The sequence below is a fragment of the Cherax quadricarinatus genome, chromosome 8, assembly GCF_038502225.1.
Source record: "Cherax quadricarinatus isolate ZL_2023a chromosome 8, ASM3850222v1, whole genome shotgun sequence".
In the NCBI taxonomy this organism is placed as follows: domain Eukaryota; kingdom Metazoa; phylum Arthropoda; class Malacostraca; order Decapoda; family Parastacidae; genus Cherax; species Cherax quadricarinatus.
Window position 1 is genome coordinate 2,643,681 of NC_091299.1, and position 27,988 is coordinate 2,671,668.

The 27,988-nt window shown below is 39.6% G+C and overlaps 1 protein-coding gene across 2 annotated transcripts in view; it reads left to right on the forward strand.

The window, feature by feature from the left end:
• LOC128685340 (connectin) overlaps positions 1–16,997 on the forward strand; it is a 457,747-nt gene extending 440,750 nt beyond the window's left edge. For both annotated transcript variants that reach the window (XM_070082748.1, XM_070082749.1), the window contains exon 6: positions 10,810–16,997. In XM_070082748.1, the coding sequence (XP_069938849.1) occupies positions 10,810–11,213 (404 nt within the window). In that variant the 3' untranslated portion in view covers positions 11,214–16,997. The remainder of the gene's footprint in view (positions 1–10,809) is intronic.
• Positions 16,998–27,988: the final 10,991 nt, after the last annotated feature.

Sequence of the window (27,988 nt, forward strand, 5' to 3'; positions counted from 1 at the left end):
TGCAGGTTTATAATGTGGTTGACATATTATAAGAAGTATAATGACATAGGTAGTTTACAGTGAGGGTGTACAATGATTTGTAGTGCAGAGAGAGCCACTATCACACCTTGGTGTTACGGCATATAATAAAAGTTACAGAATCAAACCAAGAGTTATACGTGTACTCATAGCAAGCTCTACGCGTAATTATAGCAAGTTAAACGTGTAATTATAGCAAGTTATACGTGTAACCATAGCAAGAGTCATGCGTGTAACCATAGCAAGAGTCAAGCGTGTAATAGCAAGAGTCATGCGTGTAACCATAGCAAGAGTCATGCGTGTAACGATAGCAAGAGTCATGCGTGTAACCATAGCAAGAGTCATGCGTGTAACCATAGCAAGAGTCATGCGTGTAACCATAGCAAGAGTCATGCGTGTAACCATAGCAAGAGTCATGCGTGTAACCATACCAAGAGTCATGCGTGTAATAGCAAGAGTCATGCGTGTAACCATAGCAAGAGTCATGCGTGTAACCATAGCAAGAGTCATGCGTGTAATAGCAAGAGTCATGCGTGTAACCATAGCAAGAGTCATGCGTGTAACCATAGCAAGAGTCATGCGTGTAACCATAGCAAGAGTCATGCGTGTAATAGCAAGAGTCATGCGTGTAACCATAGCAAGAGTCATGCGTGTAACCATAGCAAGAGTCATGCGTGTAATAGCAAGAGTCATGCGTGTAACCATAGCAAGAGTCATGCGTGTAATAGCAAGAGTCATGCGTGTAACCATAGCAAGAGTCATGCGTGTAACCATAGCAATAGTCATGCGTGTAACCCTAGCAAGAGCCATGCGTGTAACCATAGCAAGAGCCATGCGTGTAACCATAGCAAGAGTCATGCGTGTAATACCAAGAGTCATGCGTGTAACCATAGCAAGAGCCATGCGTGTAACCATAGCAAGAGTCATGCGTGTAACCATAGCAAGAGTCATGCGTGTAATAGCAAGAGTCATGCGTGTAATAGCAAGAGTCATGCGTGTAATAGCAAGAGTCATGCGTGTAACCATAGCAAGAGTCATGCGTGTAATAGCAAGACTCATGCGTGTAATAGCAAGAGCCATGCGTGTAATAGCAAGAGTCATGCGTGTAACCATAGCAAGAGTCATGCGTGTAATAGCAAGAGTCATGCGTGTAACCATAGCAAGAGTCATGCGTGTAATAGCAAGAGTCATGCGTGTAACCATAGCAAGAGTCATGCGTGTAGCAAGACATGCATAGCAAGAGTCATGCGTGTAATAGCAAGAGTCATGCGTGTAACCATAGCAAGAGTCATGCGTGTAATAGCAAGAGTCATGCGTGTAACCATAGCAAGAGTCATGCGTGTAATAGCAAGAGTCATGCGTGTAATAGCAAGAGTCATGCGTGTAACTATAGCAAGAGTCATGCGTGTAATAGCAAGAGTCATGCGTGTAATAGCAAGAGCCATGCGTGTAACCATAGCAAGAGTCATGCGTGTAATAGCAAGAGTCATGCGTGTAATAGCAAGAGTCATGCGTGTAACTATAGCAAGAGTCATGCGTGTAATAGCAAGAGTCATGCGTGTAATAGCAAGAGTCATGCGTGTAATAGCAAGAGTCATGCGTGTAATAGCAAGAGTCATGCGTGTAACCATAGCAAGAGTCATGCGTGTAACCATAGCAAGAGTCATGTGTGTAATAGCAAGAGTCATGCGTGTAACCATAGCAAGAGTCATGCGTGTAATAGCAAGAGTCATGCGTGTAATAGCAAGAGTCATGCGTGTAATAGCAAGAGTCATGCGTGTAATAGCAAGAGTCATGCGTGTAATAGCAAGAGTCATGCGTGTAATAGCAAGAGTCATGCGTGTAATAGCAAGAGTCATGCGTGTAATAGCAAGAGTCATGCGTGTAATAGCAAGAGTCATGCGTGTAATAGCAAGAGTCATGCGTGTAATACCAAGAGTCATGCGTGTAATAGCAAGAGTCATGCGTGTAATAGCAAGAGTCATGCGTGTAATACCAAGAGTCATGCGTGTAACCATAGCAAGAGTCATGCGTGTAATAGCAAGAGTCATGCGTGTAACCATAGCAAGAGTCATGCGTGTAACCATAGCAAGAGTCATGCGTGTAACCATAGCAAGATATGCATAGCAAGAGTCATGCGTGTAATAGCAAGAGTCATGCGTGTAATACCAAGAGTCATGCGTGTAACCATACCAAGAGTCATGCGTGTAACACCAAGAGTCATGCGTGTAACCATACCAAGAGTCATGCGTGTAATACCAAGAGTCATGCGTGTAACCATACCAAGAGTCATGCGTGTAATAGCAAGAGTCATGCGTGTAACCATACCAAGAGTCATGCGTGTAATACCAAGAGTCATGCGTGTAACCATACCAAGAGTCATGCGTGTAATAGCAAGAGTCATGCGTGTAACCATAGCAAGAGTCATGCGTGTAACCATAGCAAGAGTCATGCGTGTAATAGCAAGAGTCATGCGTGTAACCATAGCAAGAGTCATGCGTGTAACCATAGCAAGAGTCATGCGTGTAACCATAGCAAGAGTCATGCGTGTAATAGCAAGAGTCATGCGTGTAATAGCAAGAGTCATGCGTGTAACCATAGCAATATTCATGCGTGTAATAGCAAGAGTCATGCGTGTAATAGCAAGAGTCATGCGTGTAACCATAGCAAGAGCCATGCCTGTAACCATAGCAAGAGTCATGCGTGTAATAGCAAGAGTCATGCGTGTAATAGCAAGAGTCATGCGTGTAACCATAGCAAGAGTCATTCGTGTACTAGCAAGAGTCATGCGTGTAGCAAGAGTCATGCGTGTAATAGCAAGAGTCATGCGTGTAATAGCAAGAGTCATGCGTGTAATAGCAAGAGTCATGCGTGTAATAGCAAGAGTCATGCGTGTAATAGCAAGAGTCATGCGTGTAATAGCAAGAGTCATGCGTGTAACCATAGCAAGAGTCATGCGTGTAATAGCAAGAGTCATGCGTGTAATAGCAAGAGTCATGCGTGTAATAGCAAGAGTCATGCGTGTAATAGCAAGAGTCATGCGTGTAACCATAGCAAGAGTCATGCGTGTAATAGCAAGAGTCATGCGTGTAACCATAGCAAGAGTCATGCGTGTAATAGCAAGAGTCATGCGTGTAACCATAGCAAGAGTCATGCGTGTAATAGCAAGAGTCATGCGTGCAATCATAGCAAGAGTCATGCGTGTAATAGCAAGAGTCATGCGTGTAATAGCAAGTCATGCGTGTAATAGCAAGAGTCATGCGTGTAATAGCAAGAGTCATGCGTGTAACCATAGCAAGAGTCATGCGTGTAACCATAGCAAGAGTCATGCGTGTAACCATAGCAAGAGTCATGCGTGTAATAGCAAGAGTCATGCGTGTAACCATAGCAAGAGTCATGCGTGTAATAGCAAGAGTCATGCGTGTAATAGCAAGAGTCATGCGTGTAATAGCAAGAGTGCGTAATAGCAAGAGTCATGCGTGTAATAGCAAGAGTCATGCGTGTAGCAAGAGTCATGCGTGTACCATAGCAAGAGTCATGCGTGTAATAGCAAGACTCATGCGTGTAATAGCAAGAGCCATGCGTGTAATAGCAAGAGTCATGCGTGTAACCATAGCAAGAGTCATGCGTGTAATAGCAAGAGTCATGCGTGTAACCATAGCAAGAGTCATGCGTGTAACCATAGCAAGAGTCATGCGTGTAACCATAGCAAGAGTCATGCGTGTAACCATAGCAAGAGTCATGCGTGTAACCATAGCAAGAGTCATGCGTGTAACCATAGCAAGAGTCATGCGTGTAACCATAGCAAGAGTCATGCGTGTAACCATAGCAAGAGTCATGCGTGTAACCATAGCAAGAGTCATGCGTGTAACCATAGCAAGAGTCATGCGTGTAACCATAGCAAGAGTCATGCGTGTAACCATAGCAAGAGTCATGCGTGTAACCATAGCAAGAGTCATGCGTGTAACCATAGCAAGAGTCATGCGTGTAACCATAGCAAGAGTCATGCGTGTAACCATAGCAAGAGTCATGCGTGTAACCATAGCAAGAGTCATGCGTGTAACCATAGCAAGAGTCATGCGTGTAACCATAGCAAGAGTCATGCGTGTAGAGTCCATAGCAAGAGTCATGCGTGTAACCATAGCAAGAGTCATGCGTGTAACCATAGCAAGAGTCATGCGTGTAACCATAGCAAGAGTCATGCGTGTAACCATAGCGAGATAAATCAGACCAGCCAAGGAGTTGTTAACAAACTTTGTGGTTCCTGAAAGTAGTGTGTCCGCGATCTCCCCGAGACCTGGACTGACCATTTCTTTTAAATGTTGTGGTCTTATTCCAGTGTAGCGAAGCCAGATGGGAACGACATAATTATTTTGTAAGCATCTGATTATTATTATAATCAAGGGGAAGCGCTAAAGCCTGTGGGGGGATGTGGAAGGTATTCAGGTTTAATTCAGGGAACTGGAGCACAGATCCAATTCCCTAGATCAAGAGCCCCTCACCAGAATCAAGGAATCTTCCTTTAGGGGTGTAAACATCTGAATCTTGCACAAACAGTGGTTATTATAATTAAAGACAGCGCTAAACCGAACACAAACAGTGGTTCCACAGTTGGGACAGGGGTTTTCCTGGTTTCCCTGGCAGGGTGCTTTCCTAAAAGTGTTTCAGCAGTGTCAGCATCCCTGGGAGCAACTGTATCTTTGCTGCTGATTATCCTGTGTTGCCCTCTTCAGTTTTCTTGCTCACCTGGACTCTTGATTTTTTCACTGTCAGTGGAATGAGTATGGGGTCTGCCTCTCCCATTTTTGTATTGATGAGGAAGGCGAATGAGGTTATCAGCTCTGGGAGTCTCTTAAGGATTTAATGATTATTGAAGCTAGTCTGTTGCCCCATCTTTCCAGCACAGCTAAACAGACACTGCCAAAAAGTAGCAAGTTGTGCCATGTCTTGATGGTTGGTGGAGCATTTGGAATAGTTGAACCACCGCTGTTTTTTTTTTCAGGTCTTAGAGTTTCCCAGCTGCGTGTGGATGGGCTGCATTGGGAATATATGTTTCCTGGTACCTGTTGCTTTAATTGCCTCTAAGACATTATTTGAGGAGATGAGGTCTGTTGGAGTGTGTTCAGGTGCTTCAAGTGGTTGTGGTTCATGTACTTTCCATAGGAGGACATCCTGAACCAGGGCAGCTATCGTGTTTGCGGAGGAAACCATTAGTGTTGAGGCCACGAACCTGTAGACACAATCGACACTTTCTTCTAGCATTGCCAGCTGTTCCATTTCCATGGCTGCTAGCTTCCTCCTAATTGGCATCCGGGGAGTGGAGGAAAGGGTGGAATAAGGATGTGGAAGGGGTATGGTGCGTGGAATAGAACGTGGTGGCTTGGTGGGGCTTGAGGAGCTGGGAGGGAAAAACTGCCCTCTGCAGTAAGGGTGTCACGAGGAGTTGGGTGGGAGAGGTACCTGGAGTTTACCTGGAAAGGGTTTCGGGGGGTCAACGCCCCCGAGGCCCGGTCTGAGACCAGGCCTCATGGTGGATCAGGGTCTGATCAACCAGGCTGTTACTGCTGGCCGCACTTAAGCTGACGTACGAACCACAGTCAGGTTGGTCAGGTACTGACTTTAGGTGCCTGTCCAGCGCCTTCATGAAGACAGCCAGGGGTATATTGGTAATCCCCCTTATGTATGCTGGGAGGCAATTGAACAGTCTTGGGCCCCTGACACTTATTGTGTTGTCTCTCAGTCTACTCGTGGCGCCCCTGCTTTTCATCGGGGGAATGTTGCATCTCCTGCCGAGTATTTTGCTTTTATATGGAGTGATTTCCGTGTGCAAGTTTGGTACCAATCCCTCCATGGCCTTCCAAGTGTATATTATCATGTATCTCTCTCGCCTGCGTTCGAGGAAATACAGATCAAGTACCTTCAACCGTTCCCAGTAGTTTAGGTGCCTTATCGCACTTATGTGTGCCTTGAAAGTTCTTTGTGCACTCTCCAGGTCTGCAATGTCGCCAGCCCTGAAGGGGGCCGTTAATGTACAGCAGTATTCCAGCCTAGAGAGCACAAGCGATTTGAAGAGAATCATCATGGGCTTGGCGTCCCTAGTTTTGAAGGTTCTCATTATCCATCCTATCATTTTCCTAGTGGATGAGGTAGATACATTGTTGTGGTCTTTGAAGGCGAGATCCTCTGACATTATTACTCCCAGGTCCTTCACATTACTTTTCCGCTCTATTGTACGTTTAGAATTTGTGGTATACCCTGACACATTTTTAATTTCTTAAAGTTTTCCATATCTGAGTAGTTGAAATTTCTCCTCGTTGAACTTCATATTGTTTTGAGTGACCCATTCGAAGATTTGGTTGATATCAGCTTGGAGTCTCGCAGTGTCTTCGATGGAGGTCACTGCCATGGTGATCAGGGTGTCATCCACAAAGGAAGACACGGGGAGTCACTGTACACTTGACGTGTATTCATACACACGGGCTTGCATAATTTATATTGTTCACATTGTCTTACTTGCAATAAACATAATACGTATATACATGTGGTACCGAATAGTTAAAACGCGATTTTGGTTAAAATAGCAACGCTCTTCTTGCCGAATAAGACAAGCAAAAATTTGTGTATGTAGTAACTTCGCAAAAATCATTGTGAACCTAACGAAAAAAAACGTATTTCATTGTGTTTATTATTAAATTACTGTAAACTTATCTAAAATATATTTAGCTAGACTAGGCTAAATTAAATTGCGCTTGTTATAATAAGGCTAGGTAAGTTTTCTAAGGTTCTTTTGGTACAAAATTATTATTTTTCACGTAAACATAAATGAAAAAAAAATTATATCTTTAAATGTATACAAGAAAATTTTAGAAAGGACTTAATTTTAAATGAGTTCTTGCTAATTGAACCATTTTTACCTATTCGGCACGACATATATATAATATATATATATATATATATATATATATATATATATATATATATATATATATATATATATATATATATTATATATATATATATATATATATATATATATATATATGCAAAACAACCACTCTGAAAGAATAGAGAAATTCCAAGCGCTTTCGTGACTACTCACATTATCAAGGAACTATGAAAGTGAAGCATCCAAGGAAGCTATATAAGGGGTCCGGCAGCACCTCACTATCAGATCCCACAACGGTTAAACACGTGACACGCGGCGAGCCAACTTGGATAGGTCCCTTGCACAACTCACCCCCAAGCTATTCTACCCAAGAAAATTTTAAAATTATTTGTCCAGTGTATTATTAAATTCTTCCCAAATTCTATTAATTATAAATGGATCTAATTTATATAAACCAAAGGAAATATTCATATTATTGTCAAAACTGCTTTTTATGAAACAAGATTCAATTATATTCCTGTCGACCATGGACTTGCTTGATACTACTTTCTCAACTTTTTGAAAATCAATTGGATGGTTAAAATCTCTTACATGAATAAATAGAGCATTGGAATCTTGTCCAGTTCTAATGCTATATTTATGTTGTTTTAATCTTAGTTCGAAATTTTTACCAGTTTGACCGTAATAAACTTTATCGCAAATTTTACAAGGAATCTTATAGACACATCCATCAGCATTTTGGGGGGAATTCTTTATCAAAAGTTTTTTTACTGTATCAAGATTTTTGAATACAACTTTAATATTAAAAGTCTTAAGAAGAGAAGGCATATCAACCAAGTTTTCATGGTAAGGGAGAACCAACATATTTTTAGTTTAATAAGGCTGGTTGCCCCTTTTTGGATTATAAAAAGTGTTTCTAGCAACTTTAAAAGATTTATCAATTACATTTCTTGGGTATTTTAGATCATTACCTATTTCATAAATTTTGGATATTTCCTCATCTATGAACTCAGGACTACAAATTCGTAAAGCTCTCAAAAACATTGATGAGAAAACAGACAGTTTGACTCTATCTTGATGCGAGGAATAATAGTGGACATAGGAACAGTTATTTGTAGGTTTTCTGTAAATTTTAAATTTGAATTCATTATTACCCTTAATAATTAAAACATCTAGAAAAGGCAATGAGTTATTTTCTTCAAACTCAACAGTAAAGTTTATAGAATGGGCTAAGCTATTTAATTTTCCAAGAAAATGGTGTATATCTACATTTTTGGGCATAAGACACAAAATATCATCAACATATCTGAACCATTTAGCTCTATTAGGGAGGATTGTGTTAAGCAACCTTGTTTCAAAAAATTCCATGTATAGGTTACTAAGAACAGGTGAAAGAGGATTTCCCATTGCCATACCAAACTTCTGAGTGTAAAACTTATCATTGAATACAAATTTTGCATCAACAATGCAAAGTTTAATAAGTTTAATGATAGTAGGAACTGGCAATGGTAAATCATAGTTAACGAGTTCTTCAGATAAGAAACTTAATAAATCATCAACAGGAACTTTCGTAAACAAAGAAGTAACATCAAAACTAACCATGTTAAAATCATTTAAGTCAGTCAAGGAGCTTAATTTATCAACCAAGTCTATGTTGTTTTTAACATTAAAGTTAGAAATTTTGCCAACAATAGGGCTCAAAATATCAACAAGCCATTTGGATAATTTATATGAAACTGACCCTATGGAGCTAATAATTGGTCTGACTGGATTCCCTGGTTTGTGTGTTTTTATTAGTCCATACATGTAAGGTAAAGATGGATTAGTGGAAGTAAATTGTTTGACTAATTCATCTTTGCCTTTCAGTAGAAGTTTTATTGTTTTATTGAAATTGCTGTTAACGGTTTCTAGGGGATTTTTCCTATTCTAAACTTAGGAAAAATCCCCTAGAAACCGTTAACAGCAATTTCAATAAAACAATAAAACTTCTACTGAAAGGCAAAGATGAATTAGTCAAACAATTTACTTCCACTAATCCATCTTTACCTTACATGTATGGACTAATAAAAACACACAAACCAGGGAATCCAGTCAGACCAATTATTAGCTCCATAGTGTCAGTTTCATATAAATTATCCAAATGGCTTGTTGATATTTTGAGCCCTATTGTTGGCAAAATTTCTAACTTTAATGTTAAAAACAACATAGACTTGGTTGATAAATTAAGCTCCTTGACTGACTTAAATGATTTTAACATGGTTAGTTTTGATGTTACTTCCTTGTTTACGAAAGTTCCTGTTGATGATTTATTAAGTTTCTTATCTGAAGAACTCGTTAACTATGATTTACCATTGCCAGTTCCTACTATCATTAAACTTATTAAACTTTGCATTGTTGATGCAAAATTTGTATTCAATGATAAGTTTTACACTCAGAAGTTTGGTATGGCAATGGGAAATCCTCTTTCACCTGTTCTTAGTAACCTATACATGGAATTTTTTGAAACAAGGTTGCTTAACACAATCCTCCCTAATAGAGCTAAATGGTTCAGATATGTTGATGATATTTTGTGTCTTATGCCCAAAAATGTAGATATACACCATTTTCTTGGAAAATTAAATAGCTTAGCCCATTCTATAAACTTTACTGTTGAGTTTGAAGAAAATAACTCATTGCCTTTTCTAGATGTTTTAATTATTAAGGGTAATAATGAATTCAAATTTAAAATTTACAGAAAACCTACAAATAACTGTTCCTATGTCCACTATTATTCCTCGCATCAAGATAGAGTCAAACTGTCTGTTTTCTCATCAATGTTTTTGAGAGCTTTACGAATTTGTAGTCCTGAGTTCATAGATGAGGAAATATCCAAAATTTATGAAATAGGTAATGATCTAAAATACCCAAGAAATGTAATTGATAAATCTTTTAAAGTTGCTAGAAACACTTTTTATAATCCAAAAAGGAGCAACCAGCCTTATTCAACTAAAAATATGTTGGTTCTCCCTTACCATGAAAACTTGGTTGATATGCCTTCTCTTCTTAAGACTTTTAATATTAAAGTTGTATTCAAAAATCTTGATACAGTAAAAAAACTTTTGATAAAGAATTCCCCCCAAAATGCTGATGGATGTGTCTATAAGATTCCTTGTAAAATTTGCGATAAAGTTTATTACGGTCAAACTGGTAAAAATTTCGAACTAAGATTAAAACAACATAAATATAGCATTAGAACTGGACAAGATTCCAATGCTCTATTTATTCATGTAAGAGATTTTAACCATCCAATTGATTTTCAAAAAGTTGAGAAAGTAGTATCAAGCAAGTCCATGGTCGACAGGAATATAATTGAATCTTGTTTCATAAAAAGCAGTTTTGACAATAATATGAATATTTCCTTTGGTTTATATAAATTAGATCCATTTATAATTAATAGAATTTGGGAAGAATTTAATAATACACTGGACAAATAATTTTAAAATTTTCTTGGGTAGAATAGCTTGGGGGTGAGTTGTGCAAGGGACCTATCCAAGTTGGCTCGCCGCGTGTCACGTGTTTAACCGTTGTGGGATCTGATAGTGAGGTGCTGCCGGACCCCTTATATAGCTTCCTTGGATGCTTCACTTTCATAGTTCCTTGATAATGTGAGTAGTCACGAAAGCGCTTGGAATTTCTCTATTCTTTCAGAGTGGTTGTTTTGCATATTTTGAAATCACCTGTTTACTGTGATCTTATTGCATATATATATATATATATATATATATATATATATATATATATATATATATATATATATATATATATATATATATATATATATATATATATATATATATATATATATATATATATGTCTTATGCATGCTAGTAGGGTATGTATACAATAATCATTATTATAATTCTAGGTCCCATGATGAGGCTGATGTCACTGCGTGAATCTGAACTTCCCGACCCCATGATGCGCTGGATGCAAACTGCCGACCCTGACTGTGAGGAGGAAGAGGGGAACACGAAGGAGGATGGGACGAGCCAAGATGGTAACACCGAAGATGACAAGAACGACAGAAGACGTGGTGGTCGAGGTCGTACCAACGGACGAAAACGGGCCAACCCAAAAAATAAGGCCCAGAATGACATGGCCCCCGTCGAGGAAATAATGAATTCAGAAGCAGGAAGTCCCATAGCCGAGGCTCAGCCCCCTGCACCTGTGCAGGAGTCTCGAGCCTATGACAATGCTTCCAAGACCTCTCAAGCTTTGGCCCCTCTCGTTGCTCTTTGTCTTTTTCTGCTACATACACGTCCACACTGAACTCCCCATCAAAATTCATTAGGTTATTCAGCAGAAATCTATGAAATATGAAGAGTATTGTTATCTTAGACACATTAGACAACACCGAGCAACTGATACACTGTCAGGGGTTACCAGATTTTGCATGACATCCTGCAAGGATGATTTGCAGTTGAATATTACCTAAGGAGCTATGTAAAATTATGGGTATTTGTAAATACATATTCGTATATATATAGATATTAAAAGAATCACTTTCTATGACAATTCCCCATCTTGGACGTGCCAAAGTATCTATTGTTGAAAAAAAAAAATATCACAATGTTTCACAAGATTATTGAAATAAGTTTTTTTTATAAAGAAAATACGTAGCTGTGTCCCTTGCCTTACCTCCTCAACCTGAAGACTTCAGCTGGTGTTTATGATGTTCTTCAGACATGAAATCATCGCCAATTCAAATGAACTTTTTTTTTGTACCCTCGATATACATTGATACGAGAAAGTATACAATAAATTCCAGAGGAAAGTATATCACTGAGATAAAGAATTATATAGGCTAAGATACATGACTGTAATTTTCATAGTATCATTAATGTTATATATTAATGTGTACTGGTTCAGTGTGTGTATAAATGAGTTGCCTGGCTTGGCAGTTGATGCAGAAAACCTTTCCTCTCTGTCTCATGCCTTTCTTGATTTTATCGCCCCTGCATACATGGGACCGAAGCCTATCCTTCCTGGATTGCATTTTCTCATACCGCACTACTCTGTGTATTATTATCTCATCATTTTCTACTCATCCCATCTTTATCTTCCATCCATTTGGGCAACATTAAAAGTGATCAGCTGTCAGAGTAAGTGTGACAAAGTAAGTTGTATGAGTGAGTGATATGCTCCACCAGTGTGTGTACATAGCCTTGAGTGTGCCACCGAACTATATTTTCTTACTGAGATGTTACAGTCGGGATACACTAGTTGCCACTCTCTAAGCCTACACTTTATAGATGTTATAAGTCGGTATACAGTACTGTAGTTGCCACCAACACTTGATAGTTGCCACAGTCGGCTAACATGAACTTGACCGATTTTTTTTTTTTTTTTTTTTTGCATTTGTTTTATTTCCTCAAAGATTATGTTTTAGGCCCCCCGCGCTCCCCCCAGCGCCCCCCCGCGCCCCTCCGCGCCCCACCCCCGCGCTCCCCCAGCCATCAAGACACCAAGGAGAGGTGGACAGACATTGTATCTAAGATATAGCCCAGCCCAGGTCTTATAGACCACAGGGGCTGGCCAGCTAATGCCACAAGACCACGACACACACAATTACTTGTTTAGAAGACGCAGAACAGGCTAAATATACACAAACACTAATCTTAGGTCGAAGGACACTCGTACCTACGAACCTTGGAACAAGGTACGCAGTGCTCTACTGCGTACCTTGTTCCAGGGTTCGTAGGTTCGAGTCTCCTTCGACCTAAGATTAGTGTTTGTTATATATATATATATATATATATATATATATATATATATATATATATATATATATATATATATATATATATATATATATATATATATATATATTCACACAGTAAAGCCTAGCCAACATGAATACTTCGTACCTTCCTGGTTATACAATGTCTTACATGTTCGGTGTAAGACAATAACAAGTGTGAAGAACCTTTCCTCAGGTCTTGTAACGTTCACTGCCCTTGTTTATTCGTATTGTACATTTATTATTCTTTATTGTAATCTACAAACTTTAATTGACCTAAAGCAAACGAATTCGCGATAAAATTATACTGTATATGGAGACCATGTCGGCTTAAAAATTAATTTTATGTATAATTGATAAGAATAGCGGTAATTATGTTTTCTAAAATTATTTTAATTGATAGTTCTTAGAATTTATGTCAGTTATATTTATTAATAGCATCTGTCTTTCCCAAAATAACACAAGAGAAGTTTCAATATTTTAGGCAAATTCCTGTACTGTATTCAATTGTAAAACTGCTGTTTTTTTTAATTAAGCTGGTTTGTACAGCCAGAAATGTTGCCTTCCTAGTACGCATACATGACTTTAATGTCAACAGTAGGATGACTGGTGTTGCTTTCTTGTAAATAGGTGCAACATATGAATCTAATAGGCGTTTTTTATATTGCAAGAGGAACTAGAGTGATAATATAACGATACTAGACTAGTAGATCTTTAAAGTCTCCACTAGTTACTATCCACTGCACAAAATTAAGAATTACTTTCCTGCAAGTAATAAGTGGAACCTGTTAAATATGTACAGAAACCTTAATGAAGGAAACTACAGCTTTCTGAGCCTGATTCTGTAAATTTTTTTCACCCTATTGACTTTGTTGTTAAAGTCCGTGTTAGAGTATTTTATGTATTGCAGCTGATTGAACCTGTTGATCTAGTGACATGCAAAAAAATTTTGTGCACACAAATGTGACCTTTTCATTTCCGAGCAATGCAGTGTACAGTAGTTTAATACAGCGATAAATCATAAGGAATTAAGTGTTATGGACAGAGTTGTTATAGTGGTAATGAAGGAACACTGAGTATGTTCATGCCACAGTGGTGATACATAGCTAAAGCCTCTAGAATATATATATATATATATATATATATATATATATATATATATATATATATATATATATATATATATATATATATATATATATATATATATATATATATATATATATAATTGCAACATCCTTGTAAATACTATATTGTATTATGGTATTATAGGCGACTCGAATTGTTTTCTAAAGCATATTTTTTAGGAATTATGGATTACTTATGAGAGGTGGTCAGCTAGCAAAAGTAATAACAGTACCTAGTGTATTTATATTTCTTTAAGAAGGCATATTTTTAATCCATAGCTAGGATTTATAAGCTTTATTAATGTCAAATAAATTTTTTTTTCTCAGTTTTTAACTGATGTGTGCAATGAAAGGAATATCTGAGCAAACGTATGTAGTTTAACAGAGGGTATATACACCGAAGTGTATCTCATTGTATATATACACCGAGAAGTGTGTATTTCTTAGTGTATATATACTCCGAGAAGTGTGTATTTCTTAGTGTATATATATACACCGAGGAATGTGCATCTTTTAGCGCATATATACACTGAGAAATGTGTATCTCTTAGTGTATATATACACTGAGAGTACTTTAACATCTGTTCTAAGGATTCAAGTATCGTTGACTGAGGACCTGCAGGTGACATGCAGGCTGAATGACCTTTGTCTGTTAGTTGGCTAATAAACAAAACAGTTGCATAATGATGTAAGAACTGCTACAGAAAATGTAACGAGGAAATGACAAGATTAAAATGATAGCTCATTACTTAATTATATCAAGTCAGTAATACCCATCACCAGGTGCCTCTCTCTACCCACTGAACTGTGTCGTGTCTCCACGTATAGTGAAGGTGTTTCTCCTGTAGACACAAGAAATTACTCTCAAAGACTTGTATTTTCCACAAACAGGCGTGTGAGAGACGAGATGGAGACTTAGTAAACTGTAATTTGTGACGCGCTAAACCCATGTGGGTCACCTAGCGTAATGCGTGGTGGAGGTTCAATCCTCCGTCCTTTTCTGGTAAGTCAGGCTGTTGGTGCTCTTCCCTGAGACACTGGGACTTAAAAATGACTGAATATTGAGCTTAAAGGCTCCATATAATTATTATTTAAATTGTACAATATTGAGTTGTGCAATGGATGAGGTTAAATTTTGGGCCTATCGGAAAGTTTTTAATTTTTTTTTGGGGGGGGAGGGCACCAGAAAACTTAGAATTTTACTCCTATATTAGGCTGCATTTCGTTAGGTTAAATCACCCAAAAAAAACTGGTTTTCCTCTTAGGCACAGAATATAATTGTCTTCCTTGCACAGCTCACTGAATAATGGAGAATTTGTACAAGTTGTCACTAAGCTCAAAATGGAGCCAATAAACGAAATATTATCAGAAAACGATACACCATATGTGTGTTTATCTGACAACTGAGTGAACCCTAGTATGTTGTTTATACCTAAAATATTATATTGATGGGTAAGCGCCATACTGAGTCATACAGCGCTACTGGGAATTAATCAGATTTGTTCCAAGGAAGGAGAGAGTAGCTGCATTTCCTTGGATCAAGAGCTCTTTACCAGTATCAAGGTATTCCACTTGGATGGGTCTAACTGCCTGGAGTCTACCTGGAGGGTATTCCGGGGATCAACGCCCCCGCGGCCCGGTCCATGACCAGGCCTCCTGGTGAATCCGACCCTGATCAACCAGGTTGTTACTGCTGGCCGCACGTAGTCCAATATACGAACCACAGCCCGGCTGATCGGGCACCGACTTTAATTACGTGTATCTGTCCAGCTCCCTCTTGAAGGCAGCTACGGGCCAGTTGGTAATTCCCCTTATTCCCGGTGGGAGCTTGTTGAACACATAGCCTGTTGGTAATTCCCTTTATGCCTGGTGAGAGGCTGTTGAATAGTCTTGGGCCCCGGACACCCATGGTGTTTTCTCTTAGTGTACCAATGGCGCCCCTACTTTTCATTGGGGGTATTTTGCACCGCCTGCCAAGTCTTTTACTTTCATAGGGAGTGATTTCTGGGTGACCATCTTAAAATCTTCCAGTATAACTGAAACTCAGTCTTGATGTTTGAGTTTGTTTGGTGGAAAAGTGCTCCAGTGTGCACTTAACAGCAGAACTTTTCATGTAATCAAAGATTTTCTTATAACAAGTCGACACACAAGAAAAATGTATGAGCCTTGCAGGCCTGCCTTTATCATAACACAACTTTCGTTATCTCTCTATATGAATTCAGTTTCTGTCTCTTTTTAGGAAGTCCTAAAAATTGGTGGCTTATCACACAGTGTGTGAACGTTGATAGAAAAACAATATATGGAGATACAATCTTTATGCACTACGCTTCTTTATAGTGAAACGTAGTGAATAAATGAAGATTTCTTCTCCACTTAGTGTTTTTCTACCCTGCTTGTGGGTAAGTGTTGCCTCAGCAAGGTATGAGGTGTCAGCCATCGTACTGAGATGTTTCCACGCTGCGTTTGCCATGAGTAGCATATAATCTGCAGGATAAACACTTTAAGCATGCCCCCTGTTAATGCTTATGACTGAAGTAATCTTATGAAAGGTATGTAAAACGTACTGAGAAAATAACAGACAGGATTAAATAATGCTGCTTGCTTCCACTGACTGCAAAAAAAAAATCAATTTGATCCAATCAAATTTTGTAGCCTACTTTTTCACCTGGACCTAAGATCACAAATAGATTTAGCTTGCATATTATGGATGATTACAAGGGTATAGCAGTTAATGTTTATTTTGTGTAATGTACGTTGACTTAAATTTACAAAATTTCCCCCAATGTTAAAACGGCTCAGGCTTTTTTTTTAAGATTGTGAAAATGAAGTATATTATAATGGCTTTTATAAGTTTTTCATATAGTATTTTATAAGTTGTATGCAAGGACTTTTTATATTTGTGATCCGGGCTGCCAGCTGGACTGATAAAATAAAGATTTTTATATATAAAACAAAACTCTAAAAAATATTAGACATACGACAAAAAATAAAGAGCTTCTTGTTATTTCATACAAAATGTGTCTTCGATACTAGCCAGCCTATGGACTAGTTTTTTGCCTAGTTCCACGGCTTGCTAGTGCTAGTCGTCTGGCTAGAATAAATGTGTATTAGGGCAATTGTACATGCAATATATTGGTTATACTGTGTGCAAATTATTTCTTGTTTAATACAATAGTGTCGTGTAAATTGTTTGTCTTTCATGACCTTTCTCGACCTTCTCTTAGCCCTAAGATGACCATACCTTCGGTTCCATGACTTCTCTACTATTTACATGACCCAGACTTTGTCATAGCTCTTAAGGGTCTGTACATCCTCCCTTCACCATTAAGGGTCTGTACATCCTCCCTTCACCATTAAGGGTCTGTACATCCTCCCTTCACCATTAAGGGTCTGTACATCCTCCCTTCACCATTAAGGGTCTGTACATCCTCCCTTCACCATTAAGGGTCTGTACATCCTCCCTTCACCATTAAGGGTCTGTACATCCTCCCTTCACCATTAAGGGTCTGTACATCCTCCCTTCACCATTAAGGGTCTGTACATCCTCCCTTCACCATTAAGGGTCTGTACATCCTCCCTTCACCATTAAGGGTCTGTACATCCTCCCTTCACCATTAAGAGTCTGTACATCCTCCCTACACCCTTAAGGGTCTGTACATCCTCCCTTCACCCTTAAGGGACTGTACATCCTCCCTTCACCCTTAAGGGAGCGTACATCCTCCCTTCACCCTTAAGATAGCGTACATCCTCCCTTCACCCTTAAGGGACCGTAAATCCTCCCTTCACCCTTAAGGGAGCCTACATCCTCCCTTAATGCTTTAGCTCAGCGAGGCTTCAAATGCATTGTGGGATTACAAAGTCAGCCAGGAAATCCTACCCTCACTTGGCCTGGAATGTTACTTTCCCATACCCATCACCAAGAGGTGTGATTGGTGCGTGTTACTGCTGCTTTACTAGCGAGAAGCCTGTTTCTTTTGTGAAATGTAGGCTACACGCATTTTAATGCTTACGGACATGCTCACTTTCATTCGTGTTGCGGAATGGTCATCCATCCTTGCATGATTGCCCATCAAACATTCATTCACCGCTTGCACTGACGTTATCTGCCGTGAACTGGGACTCTTGAACAGCTGTTCATCATGAAGACTAATACTTTTGTCTGCATGAGAAACGTTTCCTCAACAGCAGTGTGGAAATTAGTTTTTGCGATTTTAAAGAGTAGTTTGAACTACGAAATCGCCTTTTTCAGTAATAAAAATAAACGATACCAAAAGTAAATCTCTCTTAATGAAAATCTAAATCTGCTTCCACAAAGAACAGAAATATATACACTATTACACTAGGTTAAAATAACCCATTTCAGTTAAAGGAATTATTAAATTCTCAACGTTAAGAGACTTTCCTAAAATTTCCCAGAGGTCTGTACAAGTTCCCAATTATAAAACTCCAACCTAAACGAAAATAGCAAAGCTATGAGCGAACAATTACAATGTGTCCCACAGTTAGCAGCACAGTAGCTCGGTTGGTAGCTCACTCAGCTCACATACTGAGGTCCATGATTCGATTCCCGGTACGGGTGGAAACATCAGGACGTATTTCCTTAAGACACCTGCTGTACCTGGGTGTTAATCGACTGGTGTGGGTCGCATCCTGCGGACAAAATTGACCTAAATTTCCCGAAATGCTCTGCATAACAAAGGGCTTTCTATATAGTAGTATGTCATTGATGTCAGCTAGGCCTGTATACCTTGTACATGTACTTGTATACCTAGTACATGTACTTGTATACCTTGTACATGTACTTGTATACCTTGTACATGTACTTGTATACCTTGTACATGTACTTGTATACCTTGTACATGTACTTGTATACCTTGTACATGTACTTGTATACCTAGTACATGTACTTGTATACCTTGTACATGTACTTGTATACCTTGTACATGTACTTGTATACCTTGTACATGTACTTGTATACCTTGTACATGTACTTGTATACCTTGTACATGTACTTGTATACCTTGTACATGTACTTGTAGTAATAAAGCGTATTATCATCATCATCATTACTGTGGAAAATTAAATTTACCTGGATGTAACTCATAAGATACATACCAGTAAATGGTAACAAAGACAATTATTCTTTATCAAGGTTACAGAGACAAGTAGGAATTTTAGGACACCTAGGTCGCAAAAAAATGTCCTCCTTCGATACCTACGATAATCTCTCTCCACAAGTCACTCTGGACATATATTAATTTCAAATGAAATATATATCACCAGGAATTCTGGTAAACATTAATATAAATATGTGGACTGTATATTAAATTTCAAAAATGATTACATATACACATTTATGTAACAGAAGGAGAATTTATAATAATAACACTCACCAATTTGTCTGGAGATTACCTGGTGTATCATACACAAACCACTGCCTAATTATGAAGAAAATACTGGCCAGAATTTCAACACAAAATAGACATAACTTAGCTGGGGTTCCAAAGCTGTCCTGTCCATTCGCCTAATGCTCACGTTATGCAGGACTGCAAATCCAACAATTTTGGCTCCTATTTGAGAGGTTTTAAGTCCACTATAACCCCTAGAGCGACGAAAATTTATGCACATTTCATTAGCGTGCCTTTACCCCATTCAAAACAATGGCATTCCTTCCCAGCGATGCTCAACCATCGCTGGTTCTTTATTTATTTACAAATTAATTTTTATTACCTACAATTTAGGCCATCAATTTACATATAAAATACACTGTATTTTTGGAGAATATACAGCACTTTCCACAATCATCATCATCATCATCTGGGTGCCAAATGTATGCCCATCTCCTCTAGGGGGAGGGAAAGCTCGCCAGGAAAAGGTCCAGAATGCCCCAATGCTCAGCCGTATTCGCAACAGATGAACAAGACACAACATACATATTTTGGATACCCGTAAGAGTAAGATACACTATTAGGCATTGACCACGTTGTTTTTAAAATGGAATGAAAACCAGCGGCTGCTTATTATAATCATGGGGGAGTGCTAAACCCGTAAGACTATACAGCACCTGTAGGGGGGGGGGGGATGGAAGATATTCAAGCTCAATTCAGGGAACCAGAGCACAGATTCAATTTCCTAGATCAAGAGCCTCTCACCAGCGTCAAGGAAACTCCCTTAAGGGGAGCGGGTGCTTAACCACCAAAATGTTAACATCTAATTAAGACCCCTGTCACGAGACAATGCTGTTTCTTGACGACTAAGGCACCACCGAAAGACCAAAGAGGTGCCGCAGGGATGGGCAGAGTAGATCTGGCAGCTATACCCCAGTCTAGAATGAGTAACTTCTAGGTATTGCTTTACTGCTGGGTAACAGGGGCAGCAAATGTTAGTGAAGTGCCCATATGTCTCTCCCTGCTCATGATTCAACCTAGGTCCTTTCATTTATGACCCGAATACTCTTCCAATTGATATACAAGGTAGTATCTGTCTTAGCCTATGTGCCTGTTAGTGTGACTGGTTTCCATTTGGTAGGTTTGGTCTTCATATACACTCAGATATACACTGAAAATACACACAAGAGACAGGTCGCAGCCCAGCCACCGTGGAGAGAAGACGTCGTCGTTCCCGCTCTTCAGCTGAGCAACTCTGAACACTGTTGCTCGAGAATTTACTTGGGTTATCCTGAGTAGTTCTTCACCAGAGCTGAGAGGAGACTTGCTTGCAGTCACTTCGAGCCCCATCCCATCAAGAGGGTAAGGCGGTGACTTGCTTGCTTGTTCACCCCTCTCATCCCCATCCCCCCATCCTTCCCCATCCTCCCCTCACCCATACATCAACACTGGCCCACACACTTAACACACTACATACATTGCTATCCTTCTGACTGTCCTATCTTCTTATTTTTCGGCAACTTCGCTTTGGCGAGTTAACACAAGGCATTTTGACCATCTGGTAGCCCGTGTGGTTTTTTAAAATCCAGCCGATCTTTGCCTTGGGCCCTTTCCCCTCACTACTCGAGGGTAGGCTATCTTAGGGGCTGACCTTCATAAGTCAGCTGAAATAGGATGTTAGGCTAACATTAAGGAAAGATACCTTTTTGTTAAGCAACTCCTCTGCCAGATGCTCCTTCCTAGGCATCATGGCGAGGATTCGTGTAAGATTACACATTGTTGGTAATCAAATGTCCATGAAAGACATTCTTAATTGTATTTGCTCTAACTCAACTGTTGCTCCAGTGGATGTTTTTCAAACCCACGCTGGAGCAGTACTTCTCCTCTCTTCGGAAGAAGAGTTACTTCAACTCCTAAAGCATGATGTCTTGGATAAACTGAAGACTTCTGGTGTTATCCCAATTGCACCTGACAGCTATCAAGCTCAGAGGACTGTGTTTGTGGCCAGAATCAACAGTTTTATGAAACAAAGCACTGTTAATGAAATTGTTGATAACATTAATGCCGAGAATTCTGACCTTAGAGCTGTAGAAGCACACAAATTCTCGAATCAAAACAACAATAAGGTAACTTTAAAATTAATACTCGAGACACCTGAGGAGGCAAAACTCGTGTGTCAAAATGGCTTCAAATGTTTTGGCACAAGATGTACACCTGATCAAATTTCTCTGGAACGCTTTGTCAGTGTGACACAATGTTTCAAGTGTTATGCCTTTGGTCATAACAACAACAAATGCAGTACACAAGGGCAAATTTGTAGCATTTGCTCTGGCCAACATTCCTATCGTGATTGTAACAATAAAAATTCACCTAAATGTGTCCTCTGTAATGGAAAACATCAGCTGTTTCTGCTATTTGTCCTGAAAGAAAAAAGGAAATACAGAAAATTCTTGACGCCAAGAAACTATCCACTTCTAAGAAGACCACTCCCCAGGCACCGCCAACGATGTCCCAAACTTCCTTCCCAGCTCTGCCTGGATCAAGTGGGACTCCTCAGGTCTCTACCAATGGTTCCAATGTTTGGAATTCTGCCCCTCTTGGAGCGCCCCAATCTAACCCTCACTTACAACAGACACAACAACAAGGTTCAGTCGCATCTCATGTGTCTCAGGTATCCACAGACGGGGATATAATGAGAGCACAACTAATGTACTTGGTGGCCAAAGACACAGCTGGTGGTGACATTCAACTCTGCTCTCGTGTTTTAAATGATATGTTAAAGGCTAATGGGATCACTCCCATCATTATCCCTGAAAATGTGAAGGCCATTATGACCCAGCCTTCTCATAACAAGAAGTATGTACCATACTCTACATCTAAAAATAAGCCTAAGTCATCCCTGGCCCAAGGATCGTCCTCCTCGCAAACCCAGGTTGTCAACTCCTCTCAACCCGATAAGTCAACACCTGAACATAACAATGCCCCAGAAAGTGGTGCCTACTCTCTCGCTATTGTAGCTGATCCTGTTGTACAGGAACTTTCCCAAGGTAACTCACCTTGCCTATCTAATATTCACTTGGAGCCTACACAGTCTCCCATTAACTCTCACGAGCCTCTGCTTCCTGAAACTGAGAATAGCATACCTCAGTTTTATGATGATGACTCTAACGACTCTAACGATTCTAACGACTCTAACGATTCTAATGAGTCTGTTAATATTACTGCCTCTAGTGAAGAGGATGGCATTTTTAATACACAAGCATCCACGCAAAAGTTCTCTCCTCCCCTTGACGAGTCCAGCAGGAATAGTGTAGATACAACACATGACATTACTTGTAGGCGTTCAGAACGCAGTGTACGATCGAAGAATAAGAAATAATGGGGATTACAATCTTCCAACTTAATGTTCAACATTTCTTTAATAACCGTTACCTTCTTGAGGTTGAACTACATAACTATAATCCCGATGTTATACTTTTGAACGAGACAGCTGCAAGAGTTGATCAACATATTAAATTACGTGGATACTGTACTGTTGAGAAATCGAGAGGACAGTTTAGTGGTGTAGCCATCTTGGTTAAATTAGGATATACATTTAAAAATATTCATGTGGATGAAGATAACATTCTTGCAATAGAACTAACAACGTCGCATGGACAACTAGTAATAGGAACTGGATATTTTCCCCCGAGACAGCCATATATAGAGTCAATTCCTCTACATAGGATATTAAGCAGAAATATTCCAACAATTCTAGCTGGAGATTTTAATGCTCATCACCCTGCCCTCTTTAACTGTGGAGCTGGTATTCCACTGGGTGACTTAAAAGGAAAACAACTCTTTAATATCATGACAGCTAGAAACTTATCATTTCAAGGCCCATTCTTCAAATCGTACATTGGACCTCATCCAGGAACACCAGATATTGTACTGACAAACAGAGACTGTGACATCTTTCACTGTCGTATATCTCCTGGTGGAAATGTAGGATCTGACCATATCCCTGTTATAATACAACTACAAACTTCTCCATTTAGAATACCTGTAACTCCTAAACCCAATCTTAACACCCTAGGATTTGACCCCTTCAGGGCATATCTGGGTGAGGATGAAATTGTGTCTTTGGAAAATCTACCTTCCAGTGCAATTGATGATGCAATCAGGTCCCTGCACAATCGAATAATTGAAGCTACCAATGCAACTTGCCAATTAGCTTCCACAAAGATATACCAACAATATAAACCTACTAGAGAAATTAGAGACACTTTAAGAAATTATCAAGCAGAATGTAGAAGGCATCTTCAAACAAGACAACCACCAGCAGCTACATTGCACCGATTAAGGCAAGAATTAATTAACATGATTAGTCAACACAAACGAGACATATGGAAATTTTTAGTTCTTCAAGCTAATCAATATAAACGTGAACCAGCAAAATTTTGGAGTAAGATCCGACAACTTTTAGGGGGAAAGCACAAGGTTCCTAACTACTTAGTTCATACCTTCACTGATGAGGATGATGAAGATGTTGAAATTAAACTTGAAGATCCACAGGACCAGGCTAATTTGATGGGTGAAGTATGGGAGAAAATTCTCTCTCATAATAACAGTCGTCAATTTAATAATAATCATTATCAGTTAGTAAATGAATGGAGAGATGAGAACTTGGATGATCTACAACCACTACCTACCATCGATACTTCAACTCTTGAAGATACCCACCCGCTTACTAGACCTATTACATTACTAGAGATAAGTCAGGTTATTGGAAGAATGAGAAATAGAGCCCCTGGCCTCTCTGGAATAACAATGAAACAAATAAAGTACCTACCTAGAAATTGTAAACAGTCCTTGGTGAATATCTTTAATGCCATCTTGGCCTCAGGACATTTTCCAGTTGTTTTTAAAACTGCTAGGATGATCTTTCTTGCTAAGCCCAATAAAGACATTCACCAACCTGGGAACTATAGACCTATATCTTTACTTGAAGTCACTGGAAAAGTTCTTGAGAAAGTCATTTCCAACAGATTGAATTACTATATGGAGTTTAATCACTTGTTTACTGAAAAACAATTTGGCTTTAGAACACATAGAGGTACCAACCATGCAATAAATGTTATTTTTGACACCGTAGCAAGTCTAAAACAGCAGGGCAATCTTGCCTTAATTGCCACCAGAGATGTTCATAAAGCTTTTGATAGCTTATGGCATGATGGCCTTATATACAAACTCATTGACCTACCAGACCATAACTGGACTTTTCTCAGAGTAATTTATAATTTCTTAACTCAAAGAAAAATCATTCCCACCTTTCATGGCAAGTCGACAGAACCTTTTATACCGACGGCTGGTGTCCCACAAGGTTCTTGTCTCAGTCCACTTCTGTTTAACATTTATGTGAATGACCTTCCTCAACCAGAGTTTAATGACACAATTGTGACACAGTTTGCAGATGATGTTATTCATGTCGTCTCATCAACTCCAGTAACAGGAAAATACAAGTATGAGAGAGTCATAGAAAAAATGAATATTGAACTTCGTCGAACATCTAATTGGGAGAAGAAATGGAGAATTACGACTAATCCTGACAAGGTTCTTGTTAGCACGATAGGATGTTTTGCATCAACCATCGAAGATAAAGGGGGTATCTCCATCAGAGGTACACCTGTAGCCATTAGAAACCCTAACAAGATCTTGGGATATGAAATAGACAGGCTACTCCACTCAACATCTCATGTAACTAAAAAGATCAACATAGCCAAAGCTGGTCTTAGCAGACTCTTTCGATTCAATCAAGCCCCTCAACATGTCAAAAAACATCTGTATAAAATGATAATAAGACCTATACTCGAATACCCTTGTGTCCCAATGTCATTAACAACAAAGACCAACATGCTACGGTTACAAAGGGTCCAGAATAGAGCTCTTCGCTTTATTACTGATACCAGGAGGAGAGACAGAGTTAAAATGGCAGATTTACACACACAACAAGATATTTCTGCCATAAATGTACGCCTTGACACCCTAAAAAAGAAACAACTTTTTACAATGCAAGAACTATACATGCCAGATAGAGAACATCCTATACAAGTGATAAATACCACCGATTACACCATTAATACTCCACCCCACAGGACTCAAAGAATGACTCTCCCACAGAGGGTTCGTCGTTTTATTCATAAAGATGATTACCCTCGACCCATGATTTTGAGCAACTTACCTGATGAAGAAGATTGGTTACAACCAGAACCCTTCTATGTATATTGAAAATCATCGCCCCCAATTAGGGAGACATCTTAAATAACTTTCTAATGTAAAATTATGCTATTGACTATTGTTGGACACCACCATTAAGAAGCTATTGTCACGAAATTATAAACGGGCCAGAAAATCATTGCCTTTCTTGAAGTATAAGTATCCGTTGTGCAATCGCGAAAAAAAAAAAAAAAAAAAAAAAAAAAAAAAAAAAAAAAAAAAAAAAAAAACAAGCAATTGCAATTTGTATAATTACTACCAACTCAGAGTCATGTAGTTATATACCTATTATATCTATGTGACTCTGATGGGTTAGTATTATACCCCTTAAAGAATATCTTATCAATTCACATACACTTTTTAAATTGCACCAAAGTGGTTGGGCCACTTACCTTTTATATCCTACCTCTCCCCCCCCTCCCACCCTTTTCCAATATTTCCATCCTTACCCATCCTTCTTCCTTACCCATCTTACCAAAGCTCTGGTCATCAGATCCAGATCCAGGTTTGGTCTTCTGAGCGTTCGTATCACTTCTGAATCAGCCGAAGGACCCTGGGTTGATCCTGGGTCAGTTGTAGACGTTGCCCTTAGTCACTCAGGTACGTATGTACCTTGATGTTAGCCAACTCCAGTGGATCGCATTCTGGGAAAGACAAAAAAAAAATAAATATGCCGCACTGGTTAGCGTTTTGTTATCCCTCCAGGGATAACATGAAATTTTCATCTAATTTGACCACAAAGTTTAGGGTCACCCTTCTTGGGCAGCATCAAGGAATCTGTCCCTCAAGGGACAGATTTCTTGATGCCGCTTAGAGGCTCTTGATCCAGGGGACTGGGCCTGCCTTCCCCTTGAATCGAATCTGACTGCCTCTCTAACTTGGTCGGACTTGAGTTTTACGACTCTTTAACCGCGGGTTCAATCTCCGCCCGTGGTATGGTTTGATTGCCTCTCATTCCCAGAGACGCTGTATGACCCATATGGGTTTAGCGCTCATAAATATTATTGGGCCAGCATGGCAATGCCCATTGGGAAGAAGGCAAACTTCGATAATCAGCTTGAGTTATCCTTCCCCAGAAGAGCAATTATAAGCCTAACCTTGTACCTCAATAAACTATAGCAAAGTTACGCTGAGTGGTCTGTGAGACTGCTCAGTCGGTTTTCAGTTAATGGAAAGCGGCAGAATGAATCTGCATTTGTTACCCCTATTTTTTAGTTTTCTGTATAGATTGTATAAAAGAAAACGGACCTTGTTTACAATGGGAACATAACACAACTCGACATAACACATTTTGCACTTTTACTTTTCCCTATGATAGGTAGTGTTTATTGAAACATCGACACTCTCCCGCCGAAGTAGAGTGACCCATAAGAGAAAAAAACACTCAAACATCATTCACTCAACCACTGCCTTGCCAGAAGCGTGCTGACAGAGTTCAGGTGAGCCTCCAAACTGCAACATCCTCACCCATCCTTTAGAGTGAAGCCACTTCCCACCTCCAAGACTTAAGTGAGGTTAAACGGTTTTCCTGAATCCTGTCATGATTGTTACCCTGCTTATACTAACAGTACGTCAAAACATCAAAATAATTTGTCTCTACTCCTAAAATGCTCACACAAGCATGTTGGATGTTCAAGCCCCTAGTACTCAAAACTTTCTTCGTCCTACCATTGCTTGAACGACCCCTACCCCTCCTTCCCTCTATCCCAGTTATATACCCTCCTAGTCATCGTATTTTGTTCCATTTCTGAATGCCCAAACTACCTCAGCAACTCCTTCTCACCTCTGTGAATAACACCGTCTTAAGGGGGGGGGGGTCTCCTTGTCGTGGTAGAGACCATTGTTCAGAGGAATTGGACCTTTTGGTCTTCTTCCTCAGACCGAACCTAATTACCCCTCAAATTCCCCCTTCCCTATCCCATCCTCCACATCCCTCCCCTCTCTTCCCTCCTCCACTCTCCATCCCTCTCCTATTCCCTTCCTGTTTTCAACCTTTGGGGTTCTTCCCTCAGGCATTCTAGCTCCTAGGTAGGGGGAAAGGTACTGTGGTTAAAAACATTCCATTGAGGTCCTTAGTGGTTATGTAGTTTGCCGTGGAATCTGGATCAACTGGAGATGTCCCTCTCTGGTTCTCGGGGGGCGGCTTTGGGTGTCTTTCGGGTGACGGGTGTATTTCTGGAGGCTGCCTGTCAGATTCGGGGAGATGGCGGCCAAAGGAGGTATGCACTGTGGCAGGTATCCGGTTGCCCTCTCTTTTGTCCACCGAGGTGGCTCAGTAGATGTGAGGTTGCTATCCCGGATTGCTGGTTTACTGGCATTAGGGGTAGGGTATGGCATGGGTTCCATGCCACATCTACACTACTCGTGGTGCTGGGGTCCTCTTGGGCGCAAAGGGGAATTTACAGCCCTTTTATTCCTCCTAGGAGCTATCCCTCTGTGTTCCCCTTTTTTGTATTCTTTTTTTTTTTTGTTTCCTTTTTTTCTTTTCTCTAAAAAAATAAAGAGAAAGAAGTGACATAACCACAAAGTCCCAAG